Source organism: Fringilla coelebs (assembly GCF_963513975.1).
Source record: "Fringilla coelebs genome assembly, chromosome: 10".
Taxonomy (NCBI): Eukaryota; Metazoa; Chordata; class Aves; order Passeriformes; family Fringillidae; genus Fringilla; species Fringilla coelebs.
In genome coordinates, this window is record NC_140036.1 from 9,225,675 (window position 1) to 9,246,957 (window position 21,283).

Consider the following 21,283-nt stretch of genomic DNA (forward strand, 5'->3'; position numbering starts at 1 on the left):
GGTCTGTGATAATAGATGTGTCTAGGAAAAATAATTTGGAATTAAAGACAAAAGCCACAGAATAGCTGCACTTTTTATTACACAGCAAGTACATTGGTTTTCTACCTCTTTGGCTTACCTTATTTTTAACTGGTGCCCTAATTCTCTTCTCACTTTAACAACCAAATGAGACAAATCCTCATGGAGTGAAGCATGACTGAGCTCTTAAAACATTTTGTGCCCCCTGCACTCACATTGGCTTTACTGGGAATGCACAGTACTTGCAGAATCACACGCCAAGAGATTCACATCTAGCTCCAGGTGAGATCCTGTCATGGCCAGCCTCTGTTTCATTGGTACTTTCTTTCTAATGACTGTTTGAATATACCAGTCTTGGTTGGTGCACTGGTTTGCTGCTTTCATCCTTTCCACTTGGCTTAATGCTGGATGACATCAGGCAACATATGCCTGACATGCTGCAAGTGTGTTTGGCACTTCATGCTTGTCTGTCCGTCTGTCCGTGTGTGAATGCTGCTGTGCTGGGGTAATGTGCACGGCCCTGACAGCTCCACAGAGCACAGCTCCCTCCTTGCACTGCCATCAGCTTGCCTGGAGGTCACCCTGTACCAGCCTGGGCTTCTCACAGATGCAAGAGGGGAAAATATAAAACAGTGCACCCATCATTTTAGTGCTGGTTTGAGTGACTGTAACTTTAAACTGTTGGCATGTCAAACGAGAAGTTCATATCCCAAAGCCTGAGGTGGTTTGTAGCTGGCTGCTAGTTCAGGGTGGGGAAAGGCTTAGAAGTGGGCAGTAAAAAGTTGGAGCATGGTGTCCTTGACATCCACAAGAGCTTAATATCCATTTCCAGTACAGTGGTATAATATTTGCCATGGCTCCCATAATTTCTCAGAGATATTCCTAAAGAATACTCTACCTTCAAATTCACAGCCCTCCTGCATATAATGATTGAAGAATTGTAGCTCCCCTTATGCTTAGTGCTAAAACCAATACTACAAGTACAGGACTCTCTGAGCATGAACATGCCTGGAAAAACCAGTGGTATTGCCTTTGTGTTGTTGGCCCTAACAGTGCTTTGTGGGATTAAGGAGATTTCTGGCATTCTCCCCTCCATGCATGACTGCAAATGGAGCTCTCTCCTATTTCCTCTTGGTAGAGTACCAAAAGATGGACTGGCTATAAACCTTGCCTTAGAATCACTGAGATGATGCCAGAAGTCTCAGTTTCAATGATGTTAGGATTTTGTTTCTGACAATGGAAGTCTCTTAACATTTGAATTTTGGTGAATAGGATGGTAAGCAACCTTTTGATTAAAAGAAAAAAAAAAACACAACCAAAAAAGCAAACATACCAAAGTGTGCCAAGCACAAACTTGAGGCTGTAGGACTAGTGTGGATGCAAAACTTGATAATATGTCTAGCCTACTTATTTTCATAATTAGTAAAAGCAAGCAAAAGCATGAAAACCTGAAATGTTCTATGATTCTGAAATTGTTATTTTCTGTTAAAGGTGAAATAATTTTTACTGGTGGTGTGGCAAAATATCTGCAGTGACTCATTGCCATATGATCCCAGTTCTGCAAATGCATGCTTGCATGTCAGTAAATGTTAAGCCAAAAGGAGACTTCTGTAAAATAATACTAAGCATTGTCTCCCAGGGGTGTAAGTGGAGGAATAACCACTGGCTCAGATGACCTTGAGCATTTCACTTGTCTCTCAGTGTCACAGATTCCTCCTTTGTAACACACAGATAGTGGTAAAAGCTTTGTTTAGTGAGGTAATTGCAATCAGTTTATGATGAGAATGTTTGTGGTCACATTGAAAGCTTGAGCTGATGGGACACTGCTTTTGTGAGCAGCACTGTAGAAAGAAGATTTCGAGTGAAGGGAATATGTTAAAAACACTGTCCTTGCTAATTTGAAATTCCCCACACCTGGCAGGGTTTAATTTGTGAACTCAGGGCAGCCACTGTGGAAGCCAATACTTCAAGCAGCCACTCAGTGTAGGAACTGCTCGAGTTCCCTTTCCTAGCCTGCTGTGGGTATCACTGGTGCTGCAGAGGGTGAGTAAGGATGGCAAAATCTGAGCTGCCTTTATGGTGCAGCTCTGAAATGCGGAATGCCAGGGGTTTACAGAACAGACAGTCCCAGGCAATGGAGTGTAACAACCCCCACAGAGCTCAGGCTGTTCTGAGCTGTGCTCTGCCATAGACTGTGCCTTGGTGGTGGGCATGAATTCCTGCAAAGAGCTTCACTTCTGACAAACAACAAAATGAAACAGGCTATAAACACTCGGTTATAGCAATAACTTCTGCTTTCCCCTTCCTTTCTCTGCTCCATCTTTGCCTTTTCATTCTCCATCTTGCTTCTCAGCTGGAACAATGAGGTCAAGCCTGACATTTGAAACAGGAGATGCTTCTAAAGCTTGTTTGGAACTGCCCAAAACTCTGTCAAAATGACACTATCCACTGCAGTCATACCAGGTGAATTTATGGGGATTAGGCCCAGCTGCTTGACCCTTGTAGATCAACACTATTACAGGCTCTACTAGTTTCACTACACTATTTTCAAATAAATGCAGGATGGAATGATAGATGCCAGGCACACAGAGAAGCCTTGGGTGTGAGGCAGATGATAACGTGTGGCTTGTCTGTAATTTTGTCAACATTTTATTTAGAGTTAAGAGAGGAGTCACCCTTATGGAGATGGAAGTAAAATTAATAGCTGGGAGGCATTTTTCCTCAAGCAGATTACAGAGAGTATTTCATACCACTCAGCCTCTGACCATAGTGCCGCTGCTGTTACATTTCCAGGCACTGCTGCCTGCCTGTGAGCTGCTCAGGCAGTGTTCTGTCCACTTCAGTTGTCACCATATTCACCCAAAAATGTTCAGTGACAACTTACAGGAACTGCTTCTACAGTGTCACCTTGTGGCCTTTTGATAAAGGAAAGAGTGCCCCTTTCACTGAACTCCTGTTCATTGTGGCTCATTTGCTTTCTGCTGCTCCTGCTGTGGTGACTCATCTGACCCTGGCCATCGGCCTTGTGCTTTGTTTTGAGATGTGAGCTCAGTGGTGGCGGAAGGACCTGCTGGATGTGTCAGTCAGTCAGTGCAGCTTTGTACAACTGCCTCAAGGAAAGAACTGTACTGAGCACACTGGACTTCTGGGGCAGAGGGGTTTGCTGAAATCTGCTGGTTACTTGTCTCTGGTGCAGGCACCAAGGATGCACAGGAGCCTCTGTGGGGCTGCTGTGCCTGTGGAATAGTTGGACAGAGCACATCTCATGTTGAAGTCCCCACGAGCCCAGTATTCTGCACAGTACCACCTTGGTAGGCCTGCCAGTTTGATTTAATGGGCTGCAATTATTTTAGAAGCTCAGCAAACAGATTGTTACTTATATAAGCAAATAATGCATTTGACCTACTTATGTTAGCTGTAAATAGAAGATAGGCATTGCTGTGGATCTGAAAAATGAGGAGTCTCATATCTCCGGATAAATTATTCAAGTCTTTGCATATAGTAATTGCTAGACTTCTGGTCTGGTTGTTTGTGAACCAAAATAACAAATCAAGTGAGCAAATACAGGCTATTTTTCTAGATAAATAAAGCAGGTGAGTTAGACTTGCTGTTTCATTTAGCATTTATCTAAATCTAGCTTGATTTTCTTTTTTATCATTTCTCCTGTAAATAATGTTGGAGTCCACTATTTGGGTGCATGTCCTGGTTTTAGAAATCCCCCAGAGGCAGGAAGCTTTGCAGAGATTTGTTTCATTCAGTGTCTCTGTGAGCACTGGGTCTGTGTGCTGTACCTTCTCCCAGAAGTTCATGAAAGTTCAGCAAATGATTTCCCACGTTGTTGCCCTCAGCTGTCCCAGCCGGTAATGGACAGCAGTGTTGTTCCTGGGAAGCAGGAGCTGCAATCAGACTGGGGTCTGCCTCTGTTTGGAGGAGCATCAACACATAATGCCACAGGGGCCTTCAGTGCCTTTGGGCAGCAGGGAACAGGAAGAAGCAGCTCAGCCCTCAAAGGGTCTCTGCTGTTGTGGTGTCCTCTACACACCAAGCTCTTGTGATGCAGGTGACTAAGGCATGTCTTGATGGGACTTAGCTCTTCACACGCCACCAGAAGCTTCCCTTTCTGGACAGGAGAGAGACCTTTTCTTTCTAAGGCCAGCAGAAATGCTGCTGCACTTGAGCCATTCCATGGCACAGCCTGTAGAATCTCAGAGCATCACCATCTTCTGTGGGGTAGTCAGGGAATCTGATACTTAAGGAATAAGATAATTAAGGATACAGGGTAGCTGCAGAGAGGCAGAAGGGGCAGCTAGTGCAGGGTGACAGCTCTGTGAGAACGGTACCACAACAAAAATGCTGATTTGGGGGCTGGGGAGGGCTGGTGTGACCCATTGTTCTCTGTGTGAAGTGCAGTCAGTTTGTGGGGAGCTATAAGAATAGAGCAGTAGCAGTTAATTCACAGTAAACCAGCAAACTCTTCAGGTTTCATTTTCACAGTCACAGTCAAGACTCCATAAATGGTGCTATAAACTAGAAGGGCTTTACTGATGTTTCTGCTCTGTGGCTGTTTTACTGTTTTGCTGTACTCTGCTGTGAACATCTTAACCCCTCAGTACTCCAGCTCTATACAGGTTCCTGCATGAGAGACACCAACAAACAGGCACATAGACTTTGTAAATTAATTTGTCTGCATGCATGATTCACTAGTTCTGTTTCCCCATTCTTCACTAATGATGCTTGTGATAGAGAAATTTCCATACCAATTGCCTTTCTCTAGAATTCCTCCAGACTGTATAGAGATACAGAAATTTTTATTGTCACTGTAACACTGGTTGCAAAACCTGTTTTGCATATTGCAGAGTTCAGAATGAACCAGAACTTTGAAAATAGTCATTGCATGTGTGGGCAGCATGAGGATCTTTCCCCAGTAATCCTCCCACCTCTCTGTCCTCAGAGCCTCTTCTGGAACTTCTATAACTTAAACCCATGCATTGCCAGAGATCTGGCCCTTTGTGTCTGGTCATATTAGTTGAAGGATATTTTTCTAGATGGGTACCCAGAGAGTCACCTAAAAGTAGTTACTGTGAGATTTTCATTTGCCTCCACTTGCACTCAGCACATCAGTTTTCCTGTAAAAGGAGGGTGATTCAAATTGACTATTCTTTCCTTAATCACCCAAAGTCTTGCTTTTTCTGCCTTACCAGGCCTGTGCCATCTGACAAACTTTTAGCCTCAGTGAATAGTACAGAACAGCTTGATTGCAAATAATTTGTCATTATTTCCCAAATACCCTTTTTTTTTCTTTGCCTATTCAATATTATCTGGAAAAATAGGGGACATCAATTACTCATTCTTTTAAAATACAAGAATGTGAAATTCAAAATATAGGAGAGCATAATGCTGGTCATTCAGGAGGAGACATTCACTGGACCTGAGAGCAGAACGTCTCCAGCCATGGTGCCTGTCAGCTGCAGGGGTTGTACTGCTGGAGCAATGCAGAACTGGGTTTGACTACAGGCCCAGATTCTGCACTCTTTTGTACTGATCCTTAATTCTGAACCACCACTCCCAGAGCCACAAGCTCTCCACCGCTTTCAATTAGAGCAGAAATCAATCATTTTAAAAGCCAAAAGAAGTCGTAGCCAAAATAAAGGGACCTGAATACTTTTGAGGAAGCGTCCTTAATCATAGCCTTGAGACATGCAAGTAGCACATCAGCATTATTTTATGACACTGACTTTTAGTCCTTTCATTTTCAGTATGGTTTTGTCCTCTTTAAATGCCCAAATAATTTCCAGTAAGAGCTAATAAATTCAGGAGGGGGAAGAAATAGGTGCTGTTTGAAACCATTGTGCTGAAACCACCTATTACCTGTTTGAATTAATCAGGTGGTTCTTTTATTCCTCCCATGTGCTTCCCTTCTTTTAGAGCATCTTTTAGGAAAGGAGGAGGTAACCTGCAGGGAAGGGCCTTGTGTCCATGAGGCAATGCTATTTTGAGAGACAGATTTTTTTTCTTGAGGGAAATGCATTCTCTGATGTTACTTCAAATTGTTGATGATGTTTCGATAATCACTTGCTAAGATGCATCTTTGTGTGTATATTTTATGGCTGTTCACAGTGTAGGAATATTTGCCTTCAAATATTTCTTGGAGAAGAAAAGATGCATGTTCATCACTGCATGTCTCCAATAACTACATAAAATTTTTTTTGCTCTCTACTGTTGCTTTCCAATGATAGGAATCGCTGTGCAAGTTTTGATATAAACAAATAAATTAAAATAAAACCCTTGTGTAAAATACCTTAGAGCCTAATATGGCAGAAGAGAAATATTGAAAGGTGGTATCAGGAGGTAAAATGACAGGCAAGGCCCTGTGGCCTGTAAAAAGAGATTATTTAAACTTAGGTCTCCTGAGTGCCAATCTTTTGCACAGTTCAGACAACTGTGTCTTTTAAAAATCAGTTTCACTAAGACTATTCAAACTTCATCTACAGAGATAATGAAATCCAATAGAAGAACTTTAAGGCCCCAGATCATTCCTTCATTGACTCTATAGCCGCTCGTAGAAATTAAAAGGGAGCACTTTACCTGTTTGTGGTTTTATTCTGTTTGTTACAGTGAACAGAAAAATTCACTGGAATGGTCTGTGGAAGGCAAAAACTGGAAAATACCCAAAGGAAAATATAAAATAGCAAAATAAATTTTAATTTTTAGATGTTTTCACCCATTCCTTATACAGTGAGCAAATAATAAACAACAATCTAACAACATATTTTCATATTTCAGTCTCTACTTAAAGAATAAAAATATACCTCAAAAGGATAACATGAGAAGCATTCTCTATTTCCAAAATTAACTATGAAAGGGAGATTATCTGGGTATGTCTGAAAGCTATGCATAACCTTTGCACTACAAATATCTAATTTCAAAAATGTCATATTCTCCTTATACAGTAGGGCTTCCATGAGGCTATTTTAAGCACTGTGCTTCTTGCTTTGAGATGAGACCTGGAGTTACCAGAGCTGCATTTCTTGTTTCCCTTAAAGTTTGTTAGAGCCAGATAGTTGCTTGGAAGGAGTGCCCTACTGAGCAGGATTGTTTGCAAGGATTGTTGTGCCTCCAGGTTATCAGCTGTGGTAGTTTAGGTGGCTCTGATGCAAACAAGGAGGGGCTGGCACAGCATCCAGAACTCCCAGGGCAGCTCCTGTGGGGACAGAGGACCATGGAGCAAGTGCTGAGCATCATCCCCAGAGCACCTCCCATGTGCTGAACCTCCCCAAGTCCTGGTGCTCTCTTGTGCCTGTGTAATAGAAGCACTCACAAGAGGTTTGTGGTGCACTCTGAGATGGGTGTTTGAGGAAAGCTGCACCTGGTGGGGAAAGAAACAATTCTCACTTTCATTTCCTCCACTCAGCTTTGGATCAGGACTTGTGTCTGATGCACACAAGTGGCAGAGTCTCAACACAAGTTACAGGCAACAGTTTCATCAAGGACATAGTAATTCATGTTGGAAAGCACTTCATTACTCCTTGTTTAGAGCAGACAACATGGCAGTATGTGTGTCACCAATATGCCAGCATGGTTCACTTTTCATAGGAGTTTATGTTCCCAGCAGGCACCGAATGCTTTTCCTGCCTGATAAATGTCAAGTACTTTCAGCAGTCTTGCCTGTTCCTCTCTGGAGATTGCCAAATAATTTCCTTTCATCGGGTTTGGGATCTTGCCAGGGCTTCTGCATTCATGCACATCTATCCCTGCCAAATGCTGGTAACACCGGAACTGCACAAATACTCCTTCTCCTTTCATTGGCTTTCACAGCTCTCTTTAATGCAGGATTCCTGTTACTTTTCTCTGTTGTTCTGGGCTGGAGCAGTAGTTCATGGTTCATATTCCATTTACAGTTGTGCTGTAGAATTCAGCCCTTGCCAGGGAGCTGTGTTTGAGTAGAAATTGTTGTTAAATAAATTTAAGTGTCTTGCACCACAGACTTCTTAAAGATAATTCAGTTTGCCTCCTGAATGTCCTACTACACCTGAGGGAGTTCCTAGTGGGTTTGAACAGTTCCTCTGTTCCTAGTAATGATAAAAAGCTTTCTTTGTTATTAAGTCTATCCATTCACCTGTGTATTTTCTCTAGTGAGTCTTATAACAGCAAATGTTCATGCTCTAAGGACCATATAGGAGGTAACTTTCAAGGTTTGTAAAATATTTAAACAATTTAGTTTAAAATTTTAGTTTGAAAAGCCCAATTTGTCATGAAGGGGAAAAGATCTCAGTAACACACCCTGGAAATAGATGGTTTAGTTAAAAAAAAAGAAACTACAGCAGAGGAAAATTCTTTAAGTAGCAAATGGAAAGTAAATCACCTTGTCATGTTTTACCCTGTCTCATACAGCAGAACTGGGTCATTTGACCTTTTTGTTGATAATGTCACCAATATATTCTAGGCTAGTGCTACATATCATGCAATGGCAGATGAGGCTCTGTGTGTCATTGTGGTACTTAATTTCAACCCATGCAAAAATACAAGACTGGATGGCAGAATGTCAATTGTTTTTCCTTGACATTTCTCATTTCCTCATTTGTAATGTAATAACCTGTGGATGTTGTATAAGGGTACTCCAACAGCCAAGGACAGGTTTAGACAGTGTAGTAGAACCTCTTCAGCTGGATAAAAATTGTGAAAATGGAAAGGGAAGAGGAGAATATGCTTTTTCTAGCAATTTAAAAACACAGTACTTTTGACCACTATTGAGTGGTTTTAGGAAAAATACCAGTTAACATTAGCCTTGAATGAGCACAGCACAAGAGTAACTCAGCTTTTGATTATTTTGTAATCATTAACATCCATCCAGATAAAGACATCAAAGAGTGGGGTTCTGTCTGTAAGACAGAGCCATTCTCAGCATGACACCTGTGGCACAGAAGATGTAAAAGGCAGCGCTGGGAACAGGGATCTGGGGAAGCAGAGGAGCTGGAAATGTTCCTTTCTCAGGTATCTATTAGTGATAGCAGTGTGATGCACAGGGAACTGAAGACTGTGAGAAGCCTGTGTTTACAAAATACAGGATTTTCAAATGTACCTGAAGTAGAGTTCAGGTCATGTACAACATGTTCACAAACAATCAGGCAGTTTGTGCCAGTTTCATTGACTGTCTCTTCAATTTAATGACAGCAATCTGAATAAGATTGCTTTTGACAGGGCTGTAAATCAGATTAACAGAGGTTGCAGAGAGGACTGAGATCAAGTTTATGCTAGTAGAATATATAAAAACATAATATACAAATAAGACACTAAACAGAAATGAAATAGAAATTTAGCTGGAAGCAGGCAAGAAAAATCTGCCAGTATTGTCAAATGCATCACAAGTAATATTTTCTGCAAAGCCCAAATGATTCTGGTAGCCTACATCTTATTCCCAAAAGTCTAGCCTAATACATTCAAGAAAATTAATTTGGGTTAATTAAAAAGACAAATTTAAAATGCATTAGGATATATCCACATAGTGAAAAACTATCAAGCTACCAAATACTCTTATCTGTGGTAGCTTTTGCATGTCCCTAGCCTGCTGCAAAGTGGAACACATTAATTGGAACCATCATGAAAGTATAATATAATTTTTGAGTCTTTTTTGTTCCTTTTAATTCTGGCAAGATTTCTTTTCCTTTTTGCTTTGTTGTACCTTAGTTATGTGTTAAGCTAAAACAAATGCTACTAACAAAGAGTGGTCTCATTACTTTGTATGTGTACACATTCACAGCTCCTTATTCCTGAACTAAACTTGTTTATCATCTGCCTTTACTGCTACACCTTGTTTGAATCGAACAGAAGTTAGTTAGCAGATCAAAGCATGAGTGTGACAAAGTGATAACACTGTTTGAATCTTCCTCTGTTAGTGACCAAACCACGTTAGTAAGGTGCTTTAATGCAGGTGCTTTAATCCAGCTCTGAGCCAGCATCCTCCAGACTCAGAATTCTGTCTTTGAGCTGGCAGAGCACTGCCTCACTGCTGGCTTCAGGAACGTGCTCATGGCTGTTTCTAAAAGAGAGGTTTCAACTCTGTGAGTGCTGCCTGCCTGGGTTAGCATCAGACATTTGCTGGCTGTTTGCTGATGGGTCAGCAGAAGGAAATTTCTCAGAGCATTGAGTTCAAACTAGCAGATATGCAGTAGTGAATTACAAGGAGCAACAAAATTTGGAAAGGCAGGAAAGCTGCCATTCTAACCTGGCCACTAGTTTAGTTCTCTGTGTTTGTTTGTTTGAACTGGGGAACTTACCAGTGAGGTATCAATTCCCTTCTAGAAACATACACTAGTTTTAGTGTCTGTGATAAATTTTGTTTCTGAACAAGTTTGTTGAGTCTGCTTAGGACAAAAGCTAACTTCACTTAAACATTTAATGAGGCATTTTATTAACCCTAACATTTAATGAGATGTTTTATTAGCTCTTTATGCAAAGTGAACAAAATGCAGTTGCATGAGTTTTCTTATTGTTTAATTCATAAAGGATAATTTCCAAGAAACCCTTGACCTCTCATTTCAAATGCATTTCATCACAATGCTTTAATTTATAATTTCAAAGACAAGGTTTCTATAAGTAACCAGTGTAGAAAGGATCCAATTCTGTGAGATACTTTGTTATTTCTTGACTTCACAGAAATCTCATTAAGAGATTCACTAGAATCTAACAACCTAATAGAGTCCAGATAAATCACTAGAATTATCTCAACAGCAGGTTTTACAGTTTGTGTATGAATATTTTCCTTCTCTGTTAGTGCTGACACAATTGTGGTGCTTTATGCAAGAAGTTACTATAAATAAAAAGGTCTTGATTCATCACTTTGTCACTGCAGGGTTACCTCACTGTCATTCCAATATGACTGTCCAGGACCTTAACTGTTCTCTTGGAGCCAAAAGGAGTTCATTTTGATATTTAGTGTTATGTCGTTGGCAACTCTTTGGGTCTTTTAAATCCCACAGTGATATTTGAAAAGCAGAATATTTAAAAATGGAAAGTCCCCTGTCCCAAAGAGTTTGGGAAAGAACAGATGTCTCGGAGGAAGGGAAGTGCTCACTAGTTACTTAATCCTGGAGTGTCAGAGCATTCTGGGGGAAGTCTAGGAGTGTTTTGAATTGAGTGTTATTTTTATAGTGTTCTATTGATGTAATACCAGAGATAACCAGCAACAAGCTGGTCCCAGGAAATCCATACCAGAATTGTGACACTGTAACAGAGACACTATGGTTGACAAGGTGTGTTACAGGCTTCTGATGAGTTTATGTTCCGTTCTGTTTTCAGTGTCAGCCAAACCAAGACCTCACAGTGATGAGTACACAAAGAAGATTCCACCTCCTAAGCCGAAACGAAACCCAAACACTCAGCTAAGCACATCTTTTGATGAAACATATATCAAAAAGCATGGCCCTATGAAGGCAACCCTCACTAGGGATGCCTCGCTCTCACAGGTCAGCAGTCCTGCTCCAGACACAGAGGAAGAGGAGCCTGTTTATATTGAAATGGTTGGGAATATTCTCAGAGACTTCAAAAAAGATGAGGATGACCAAAGCGAAGCGGTCTATGAGGAGATGAAATACCCTATATTTGATGATGTAGGCCAAGACTCAAAATGTCAATGTGAATATGACCATCACACTTGTTCTTCTCAGTGTGCTACTCCCACAGTGCCTGACCTAGATTTCACCAAGTCTTCAGTGCCATCTACTCCCAAGGGCTTGCTTTGTGACATACCCCCACCATTTCCAAACCTGCTTTCTCACAGACCTCCACTGCTGGTGTTCCCACCAGCACCAGTGCAGTGTTCCCCGAATTCTGACGAGTCTCCTCTAACTCCACTAGAGGTCACAAAGCTTCCCGTCCTAGAAAATGTGTCTTACATCAAACAGCAAGCTGGAGCTTCTCCATCTTCACTGCCACCTCATACACCAGGCCATCAAAAACTGGAGAAAGACCAGACAGTATCTCATGGAACTAGCACCCCTGGGCACACCTCCTCACCTCCTCATCCTTCTACCTTATACAGAACGCAGTCTCCACACGGTTATCCTAAAAGTCACTCTGCCTCACCTTCTCCTGTCAGTATGGGTAGGTCTCTTACCCCCTTAAGCCTCAAAAGACCTCCACCTTATGACTCTGTACATTCAGGAAGTCTCTCAAGAAGCTCTCCATCAGTGCCTCATTCTACAGCCAGAAACACATTGCAAGAAGGAGGGAAGATGGTCAGTGTGTCAGTCAGCACCTACGGGTCAACATCTCAGAGCAGCTCCCGCTCTCGGACACCCACCAGTCCTCTGGAGGAGCTAACCAGCCTCTTCACCTCAGGAAGAAGTCTCCTGAGGAAATCCTCCAGTGGCAGAAGATCTAAGGAACCTGCAGAAAGTAAGTCCTTGATGTAATTTTTCTTCATCTTTGTATAATAGTATCTGCTACCGTACTTTACTAAATCAAATGCTTGCAAAAATGAAATAACTCAGAATTCTGAATTCCTTATAGAAATTTCCTGTAAGGAAAAGAAAAATTATAATTGCTAAAATTGCTTCAGTCTTCACCTTGTTATATTTCTAAGGTTTCTAAGTATGCATACTGAACTTAGAAGTACAATTCATGGCTTGGTCTTGCAAAAAGACCAAAAGAGTCAGTTCTCATTAATTTTTCCACAACTGTAAGGTTCCATCTCAGTCGGGATGTTCCAATCTTGTCACATCCTGCCTTTCTTGATGGATGCTAAGACAGTGAGCAGCTTTTAGCACAATAACCAAACAGTAGCTGTTGAGGGTTATTTGCAGAGATCCACTGATTGTCCTTAACTTGGCCAGAAATCCTGGAAAATGTGGTGACAAGCAGAGGTACCAGCTTGACCTTGGTTAACCTTGGGGCAAAGGTTAAGGTTGATGATCTTGGAAGGCTTTTCCAGCCTGAACAATTCTGTGATTCTGTGTAAACCATTCCTCTCCTTCCATGCTGTGCCATGGAATATCTCTTTCAGCTGGACTGGTGTGACTGGTTGGAAGGTTGTACTGTGAATTGATCTGAAAACCAGCATAACCTATAGTGCACATAACCTATAAACCCACACAGGAAGAAATGCACAGAAGGAGGCTGTGCAGGAAAACCTTAAGCCAATATTCACTTGTCATATGCTGTGTCATAAAATCAATGTTCTATATGCATTCAGGTTTGCACCATGTACACCATGTACTTCTGAGCTAGTGAAATATGGAAACTCCTTTTGAAATCAACGGGAGTCACATGTGTGAAAGCAGAACCAGGCATCAGTATTTCTCTTGCAAAAATGTTCCTGTTCAGTGGGTGTCCTGCAGAGGAAGGTCGTTCTAACACCTCCTGTCTCAGTGCAAAGCATATTGGGGTGGGGATGCTTCCTCCCCCCCTCCAGTAAAATCTGTTTATGACTTTGAATTGTTGACACCTGCCTAATGAAAAGGCTGTCTTTGGAGAGCAGCTGATCTCATGTTTGTGTAGGTACTATTATAGCTATTGACAGCTCTGTGTATGATAAACTGCACTGGTTTATACCTGATAAAAGAGAGTGTTCTGGTTTCCAGGCTGCTGTATCACTACAGAAGTGAAGTGAATTCCACACTGTGTTTCTGGTTGTGTTTGTGCCACTCTGTTATGTCACCCATCACAGTGTGGTCACAGCACTTTGGGGCATGCTCAGGATGCTCAGCAGGACACACCCTCCGGGTTTCCACGGGCAGAGTTGTCTGCCTCACCTCTGCAGCTGAGTGAGGACATGCCTGTGTGTAAGAATGGAGAAGTTTGGTGGCAATGGGTTAGGTTGGCCTACAACTCATCCCTCCTGACTCACTGGCTCCACTTCTCCAGACTTGGTATTATTATTTATCTCTGTGCACATCAGGAATAACAACTCTGCAATCAGAAGGTTAGGGTCAGAGTAGAGTTAGCAAGGTACTGAGGCTACTGGTTGGTGCAGGAGTTTGCTTAATTTGCCTTTAGTATTTTCATGGCCTGTAGTCATTAATCCTGTTTTATGAAAGTCTCAGCTCCATGTTTTAGTAGGGTTTCATTAATTGATTACAGTAGTAAAACTACACTAACACCAGATTTGTGTGCTGGATGGAAGCAAGTTTGTATCTAAAAGGCAAGATGATTCTTGTAATTGGGAACAATTATGAGGGATGTGATGTGACATTTATAAATAATTTCAGTGAAATGCTAGGAAGATTTGGCAGGTAATACCAAACATATTAAATATGCTTCTTATTCATAAGTGAGCAGAAATCCCCTGTAAATCCCATGCTACACTAGTTCTACTCAGTGAGGTTTGTATTCTCACCAGTGTAAGCAAATTTGGAACCTGGAGAAATTCCTGCTGTGAATATTGCAAGTCTGGGAAATTTCAGCATATCTGTGCTGCTGTCTCACACCTATCTCCAGAATATGTTTGCTGTATTCTGAAATTCTGCTTGACTGAAAGTCAACGCAAAATTTTCAAAGGACTGATAAATTTAAACTAAATCTTGCCCTGCAGATCTGTACCAAGAGCAGCCTTGTTGGCCTCTCAAGGAGCACTCTTTTTGCTCCTTAGGAAGTAGAAATCTGTTCCTTATTGGCCACAAATACTAAGAACAAGAAAGATATGAAATTGAAATTGTGTTCATTTATTTAAGAAAAATACATTCATGTTATAAATAGACACCAGTGGTGAAAAGACTCTGGAGTACAGCTGTGTTGAGTAAATGAACAGACTGCCCATCTAATCCGATTGTAATTTGTCTGGTATTTACAGTATGACTTTATCCCATGGGATTACTGCCCTGAGCAAGAATCAGGTTTGTGTTCAGATATTGCAGAGGTAGAAGACACATACAGATCTGGCATTTTATGTCTTTCAATTCTACATTGAAATGACCCACCATAAAGAATCTAAGTTATGAGATTTGAACACAGCGTTTGACCAGACTGCCACGTTTACATGGTGATAGACAGGGGAGGCTGGGCTACTCATCTGATATGTTAAGGAAACCTTGATCCTTATTGTCCTGTTTTCTAAAAAACCCTTTTGTATGCTTTTAAAAATTTAAAAATGTATTACAGAGGATTATGAAAGTGGGGGAGAAAATAACAAAGAAAAGTAAATTGTAAGGCCAAATCAGAAATGGAAAAAAAATTGGTGGAACATTATGAAAAAAATGCAAAAAGATGGAGACTACCCTACAGAAAACTGAAGAAAGGTGTAGAACATGAAGAATGTGAAAGAGTGGAAAAGATAAATATTATTAATTGTCACTGACTGTTCCTTAATCCTTTCAGTGTTTGTGTGGTCTAACATGGCAATGTGCCTTAACACTTGGCAGACCCCTGTGAAATGCAATGTCAATCCTCAGAGTTAGAGGGAAACTATTTAAAGAGTACTAGCACTTGGGCTGCTGGACTGTGCCCTTTTCTGAAGCAGCTGGAAGGTGTTGAAGTATAGCCACTTGATCCAGCTGTGTGGAAGCACACAGTCCCTTTGTTGTCAGTGTCACCCTGAGTGTCTGTGTCACCCGTGTCCCTCAGTAAAGAGGGATGTATGGAGGGAGAGGAAGGGAATGGTCTGGAGCTTTTCTGGAGCTGTATTTGCTGCTTCTGTCATTTCTGCACCATAGAAACACTGTGTACTCCATGAGGAACTAGCACTGGAGTCATGTGCCTGAAGGCAGTGCCACATCCTACAGAGCAGGGCAGACAGAGGCTGCTGTGCATCTGCACTGGCTTTCATGCTGTGTGTGCCTCCAAGGCTTCCTTTGTGAGATGGTCCTGTAAATCCTTGTCAGCACTAGCCTTTCTCTATATTGATTGTTCCCATTGCTTAAAGCTTCTGTTTCCTCACAGTTTCCTGGGAGCTTCGTGCCAGTTTCAAGTGGTTATTGTAAACATTCACCCTAATGAACTGCACGAGAGCTGTGACCTCAGCTGTGTGCTCTGACTCTGGATGAGCACAAGGTGTGAGATCAGAACAAGTGATGCAGCTCAGGTTTTTGTTTTCCTAAGCTGCTCTGCAGGGCTTCAGAGCTGCTTTGGCATTTGCCTACGTGGAGTCTCACTCTTCAGCTTCTAGTCACATAAAGGGAGGAAATTCGTCAACATGCTACTTTGAAAAATCAGTTATATAAAATTGGGGTAATTATTAACATTTCCTGTTCCTGGCTGGTACTGAATTAAGAATCTAAACATATTAAATAGTGTGAGGAGAGGAGGAATTCTGAAGTAGTTCAGGAGTTTAGGCTAACTTCAGACAGCTGAGACCTAGAGTAAAATTTTTTTTTTTTAATTTTTTTTTTTTAATGCTGCTGATTTTCAGAAAACTAGAAATCCCAGAGAAGTATTATATGTCCCATTCCTGGAAGGTCCAAGGCCAGATTGGATGGGGCCCTGAGCAATGTGATCTAGTGAATGGCATCTCTGCCTGTGGCAGGGAGGTTGAAACTAGATGATTTTTAAGGTCCCTTAAATCCAGGTCATTCTGTGTTTCTCAGTCAGCTTTGGTCTCCTTGTTAGATAGAACAGTGTGATGGAGAACAGAGTTTGGGAGATGCATCAAGTGAAAATTGACCCCACATGAATTTAACCTCTATCTTCATGCATTAAGTCTGGAATGAGTGGCACAAGGCAGGATTTCAGCTGATGTATTTCTAACAGAGTTAGAATGAAAAACGTTGGCCGAAGCAGGGTGGGATTGGGATGGCATTGTGTGCATGCCTTCTCATTTGTATACCTGCACAGCCTCTCTTGTCCTGAAGAGGAAAAGCTTTCCTGCAAGATGAGGCTAGCCATAAAAACCATTACAGATACTTCATTACATCCATTGCTCAAGTACTGCACAGCTGTACCGCTACACTACTTTTAACATTAGAGACTATTTGAATGCCTACCTCATTTGTAACCTCTAGGTTCATATTTTTCCATACTTTTAACCAAAGGGATGTCAGCCTAATTCTCTCTTCCTTTTCCTGCATTGTAGCAACTGATTCTATGCAGTATGAATGCTATATTCAATCTAATGAGACAGCTACAGCTTTTCAGTTATTCCTGGACCTTTGAGCCAGAGGTGTACTGATTTGTCCATCACTGAAGAAGCATCCATTTCCATAATAGTAAGATTTTGTAATCTGATGAGCCATGATACATGTGGGATTAAATGAGGGGATCAAAACAGTCACTTCTCATTTGACAGTCCTCAAAGTAGGTCTGAAAACAAACACTTCATGGGAGCAGGGAAAAGTGCCAGAGGAAAAGGCAAAGAGAGTACCAGCTCTGAAGAGAATGACACTTGTCGACCCCTAGAAGGACATGATCTTACCTCAGTTAATGCCATTTAGTCAAACCCCTAGAAGCCTACCTTGCTACATCTATTCCAACCTACCAAGATATCAGCAAGCCAAGGAGTTGCAGCATCAGAAACACTTTCTGCAGGTGCTCCTTGTGAGAGCATACCTGGGGCAAGAACTGTGGAAACCTGCGCCCACAAAGGTGATGATCTGCCGGGGGTCACCTGGAGAGCTCTGTCCTCCCCTAAGGGACAGGTTCTGCTGGGGGCTGTGCCATGCTGTGGGACAGAGCTGAAAATCCCTGAAGTGTACACATGGGGGGATGACCAGCTATGGTCAGCATCCTTCTGGAGCCAAATTTCTGAGGAAAAAAACGATTCACTTTGCAGTTCAGTGGTCTTGAGTGCTGCTTCAGCCATGCCTGCTGTTGTCCTTCCACAGTAGTCCTGAGACCCCTAGCAAAGGAAGGTGTGCACTGCACTAAGTGTTTTGGGCTTGATCAGCTAATCCAGCCAGATGGAGACTCTTCTTGAAGCTGACATGTGTTCCCCAATTAGCAATCACAGACAATAATTGGAAAGAAAAATCATAATGTGTCAGTAAGGTCTTTCAGCTAAGCCCACAAAAGACAGGAAAACATCATTTCACCTGGGCTCTAGTCTAAAGGGGAGGCAGTGAGCTGCAAAGCAAAGGTGCAAAGGGGAAAAGTGTGGAAGAACCCACTGCAGCCCTGTGGCAACTTGCACATTCCAGCATGATAATTCCATGCCACAGCTCCACCATCACTGCCCTATTTTGCTTTGCAGGACAGTGATTACATACTTTCTCAGCATCAAGGGTAATGTCAGGATTAAGAACTTGTTTCTAATGGATAAATCAATGGACACCTGTTCCTTGATTGAAATATATGCTGTGTATTTACTGTCTTGCTGCTCTCACACAAAAGGGAGTATGGCCATTTTAAGGGCATAAAGTCATCCAAGTCATTGATGGTGGGATGTTCCTCCATGCTTAGGATAAAGGAATGTCTTTGTTACATGCAGTTATTAAAACAGAAAACAAGCATTTTGAGACAATATGCAATACTTTTGCTAATTGGTACCATGGCATTGTCTCATCTTCTAATTCAGCAATTTAGGCTCATCAGGAAACCAGCCCTCTCGGGATTCCAAGGGTATGCAGAAGCATTCAAGAAGACATAATTTCATAAATAATTGCTCAGGTTTTTCTGGAAACAGCTGCTGTCTCTGACTGATGTCTACAGATTTATTTATTCCTTCTGTTTATATTACTTGACTGCTTGATAAAATTTATTTTTCTGAAGAAGAAATAAACTTGTAAGGAGTGAAAAAGAGATAAAGTTATTCTCTTTCTGTTATATTTCAAGTAAAAGATGGTTCCAGGTAAAGAAATGGAAAAGGCTTTCTCTTTAGGTTTAACATACAGTAAGATGTGAGATGTCTGAAAGTTGTCAAATATAGAGGGTGAAAAATGCCTTAAATCCACTTTCTGGCACCCAGTTCACTATATTGTAAATAAGCACGGGAACATTTTCTGCACTTAAGGATGTGGATAATGATAATAGGTTCTCAGTTTTAAGTGCCATTGATTTTCCCCACTCCCGTGAACAGAGCTTTCTAAGCCAGAGAAATATCTTGACCTTTAGACCAAATCCTCAGCACTTATAAATCACTGCTTTTTATTTGAAATCGGGAGTGGTACTCCAGTTTATACCATCTGTGTCTCTGGCTTCAAGAAAATAAATGTGTCCTTTGTGACTAGAACAGCTTGTATTCAAAATGGTGCAATGATACAGCAGGATGCTGAAATGTAGAGTTTATTGCCTTTCTGTTTCAAGTAGGACCACACAATTTATGACCAACTTATGGATGCTCAATCTTAATGGCAAGAAATGCTTAATCTGGTGATGTTTTCCATAAGCGTATATTGGCTTCAACAAAACTGCTAAATACATTTTCTTAAAATTTCCCACTGTGGTTTTTTCAGGGGATGTGGTGTCAGTGTAGGGTATCAAGTGCTATTGTGAAAGAACTAAGGAAAAAAAAAAGGGAGGATAGGAATGGAAGTGCTTTGATTTAATAGAATGGTGCAGGGTTATTTATGTTTCCTCCACTCAGGAAGTTGGCGCAGGCACATCAGATGAAGCCAGCTGGGCTGGCAGTGCCAGTGGCCTAAGAGCACGAGCTGCCAGCTATTTCTGAACTTCTCTTTACAACCAAACATTGGACCTGGAAATGAATCTTTTTCTGAATTAAGAGTCAGATTTTCTTTGCATTAGGATTCAAGTGCATTTTTGGTTGTTAAGTCCTAAAAGTAAAGCTAGAGATTATTAGTAGTAAGGTCTGTAAAGCACAGTGTTCATAAAGCACTTTGAACCCCATTTGACATTTCCCACAGGCAAGTGTGCAGAGATAGTATTTAAGTCTCTTAAACCAAATCACAGGGAAGGAGATCCCAGGGTTGTTTAGGAAAAGTAATCAGAACCACCCAAACCACATCCCCACCACCAAACCAAGGGCTGTGAACTTTAGGATTGTGAAATACTGCACAAGTTGCAAACAGAGCAGACCATAACAGTTTCCTCAAAATTAATCACAAGAGAATAAAACAGTTTTGCAAACAAAACTTGCAATTTTTTCTTCATTAATTGGAAAATCTACATCATAGTTAGAGGACCTGCTTGAGGTCACTGTTAAATTAAATACTTATGCACACCAGCATATTATCTGAAAACTGATACAATGGTTTCTTGAGCTGCTGGTATTGCATCTTTACAAGGGAAAAGGTTTAATTAAATGCCTTATCAATTCTTACAGTGACATAGCTGTAGAACCTCCATGATTTAAGAGAAGGTGGTGGGAACTTTGTGGGGACTAAAGGGAGGAACATGGTTTATTCCCTCACTTCCAAAGGTAGATATGCTTCCCCTGAAATTTTCTCTCAACCTTCCAAGACTCTATCAGTAATAAGAAAAATCTAAGTGTTAGAAATGGTTTTATTTAGGTTATACTTGTAAATGATTCAAATATCAAACGAGGAAATTGCTGGGGTGTACAAACATGCTAGGTATAGATAAGGTGAAAAGTACAGGAACACTGAGGAAATAATTGTGAGGATAATCATGCATATTAAAGAATCAGGTTCCTTTACATTCAATTTGATGTGAAGGTTCATGTTCCTTTCACTCCTTTGAATAGAATTATCCATTCCTAATAATTATTTTATTGTTAAAACAGTAACATGCAATTAGCACTTTATCTGGCATTGAAGAATGAGTAAGGAGAACCATTGTTCTTGTAACTACTCATCTGAAAGAGAGAAGCTGTGTGTTTAATTTTACTGAAGATGGCAATTACTTTATTTTTGTGTGTGAATTTGAATTCATGACTCAAAAAGTACCTTCTTCCAGGAAATCTGTAGCTAGTTTACTGTTCCAGCAATGTTTGTGTGATTTGTATGTAGTTTGCATGTGCTGTAACAGAGACACAGCCTTGTGCCAGCCACAGTAGCTGCTCTGCACATTTGTGAAGGCAATAACTGTAAGGCCTTGCAAGCACAGACATCAGCCAGAGCTGTTACAAGACCATCTGCAATTCTACTTATTTCCTCGATATCGGAAGTCTGGGCTGGCATGGCTTCACAGTTGCTTTTCTAGTAAGAATAAAACCAGTGCACGAAATGAAACCTCTAATTAGAAAGTGGGGAGGGCCTAAAATAATTAATTCTGTTAAAATGCATATAAAGCCAGAATGACACAAAGGTTTAATCCTGAAACAGGGGGGAATCTTAAGAATTTACTTGCAGAGCAAAAATTTCTTGGGATCCCGACCTAGAGCCAGGCACAGAGGCTGCACAGCAGCTTTAGGTGCTTGTGCCTGGCTCTGTAAGAAAGAGCAAAATTTAGATGAGGTCAGTGTCCAGAAAGTGTCAAGATCCTC

General features: G+C 41.2%; 1 protein-coding gene across 1 annotated transcript in view; it reads left to right on the forward strand.

Moving 5' to 3' along the window:
- The window catches only part of NYAP2 (neuronal tyrosine-phosphorylated phosphoinositide-3-kinase adaptor 2), a gene marked incomplete at its 3' end in the record, with an annotated part of 121,262 nt that overhangs the window by 62,094 nt on the left and 37,885 nt on the right, over positions 1-21,283 (forward strand). Inside the window, exon 3 of the mRNA XM_084212457.1 lies at positions 11,314-12,411. Coding sequence (XP_084068583.1) covers positions 11,314-12,411 — 1,098 coding nt within the window. The remainder of the gene's footprint in view (positions 1-11,313; positions 12,412-21,283) is intronic.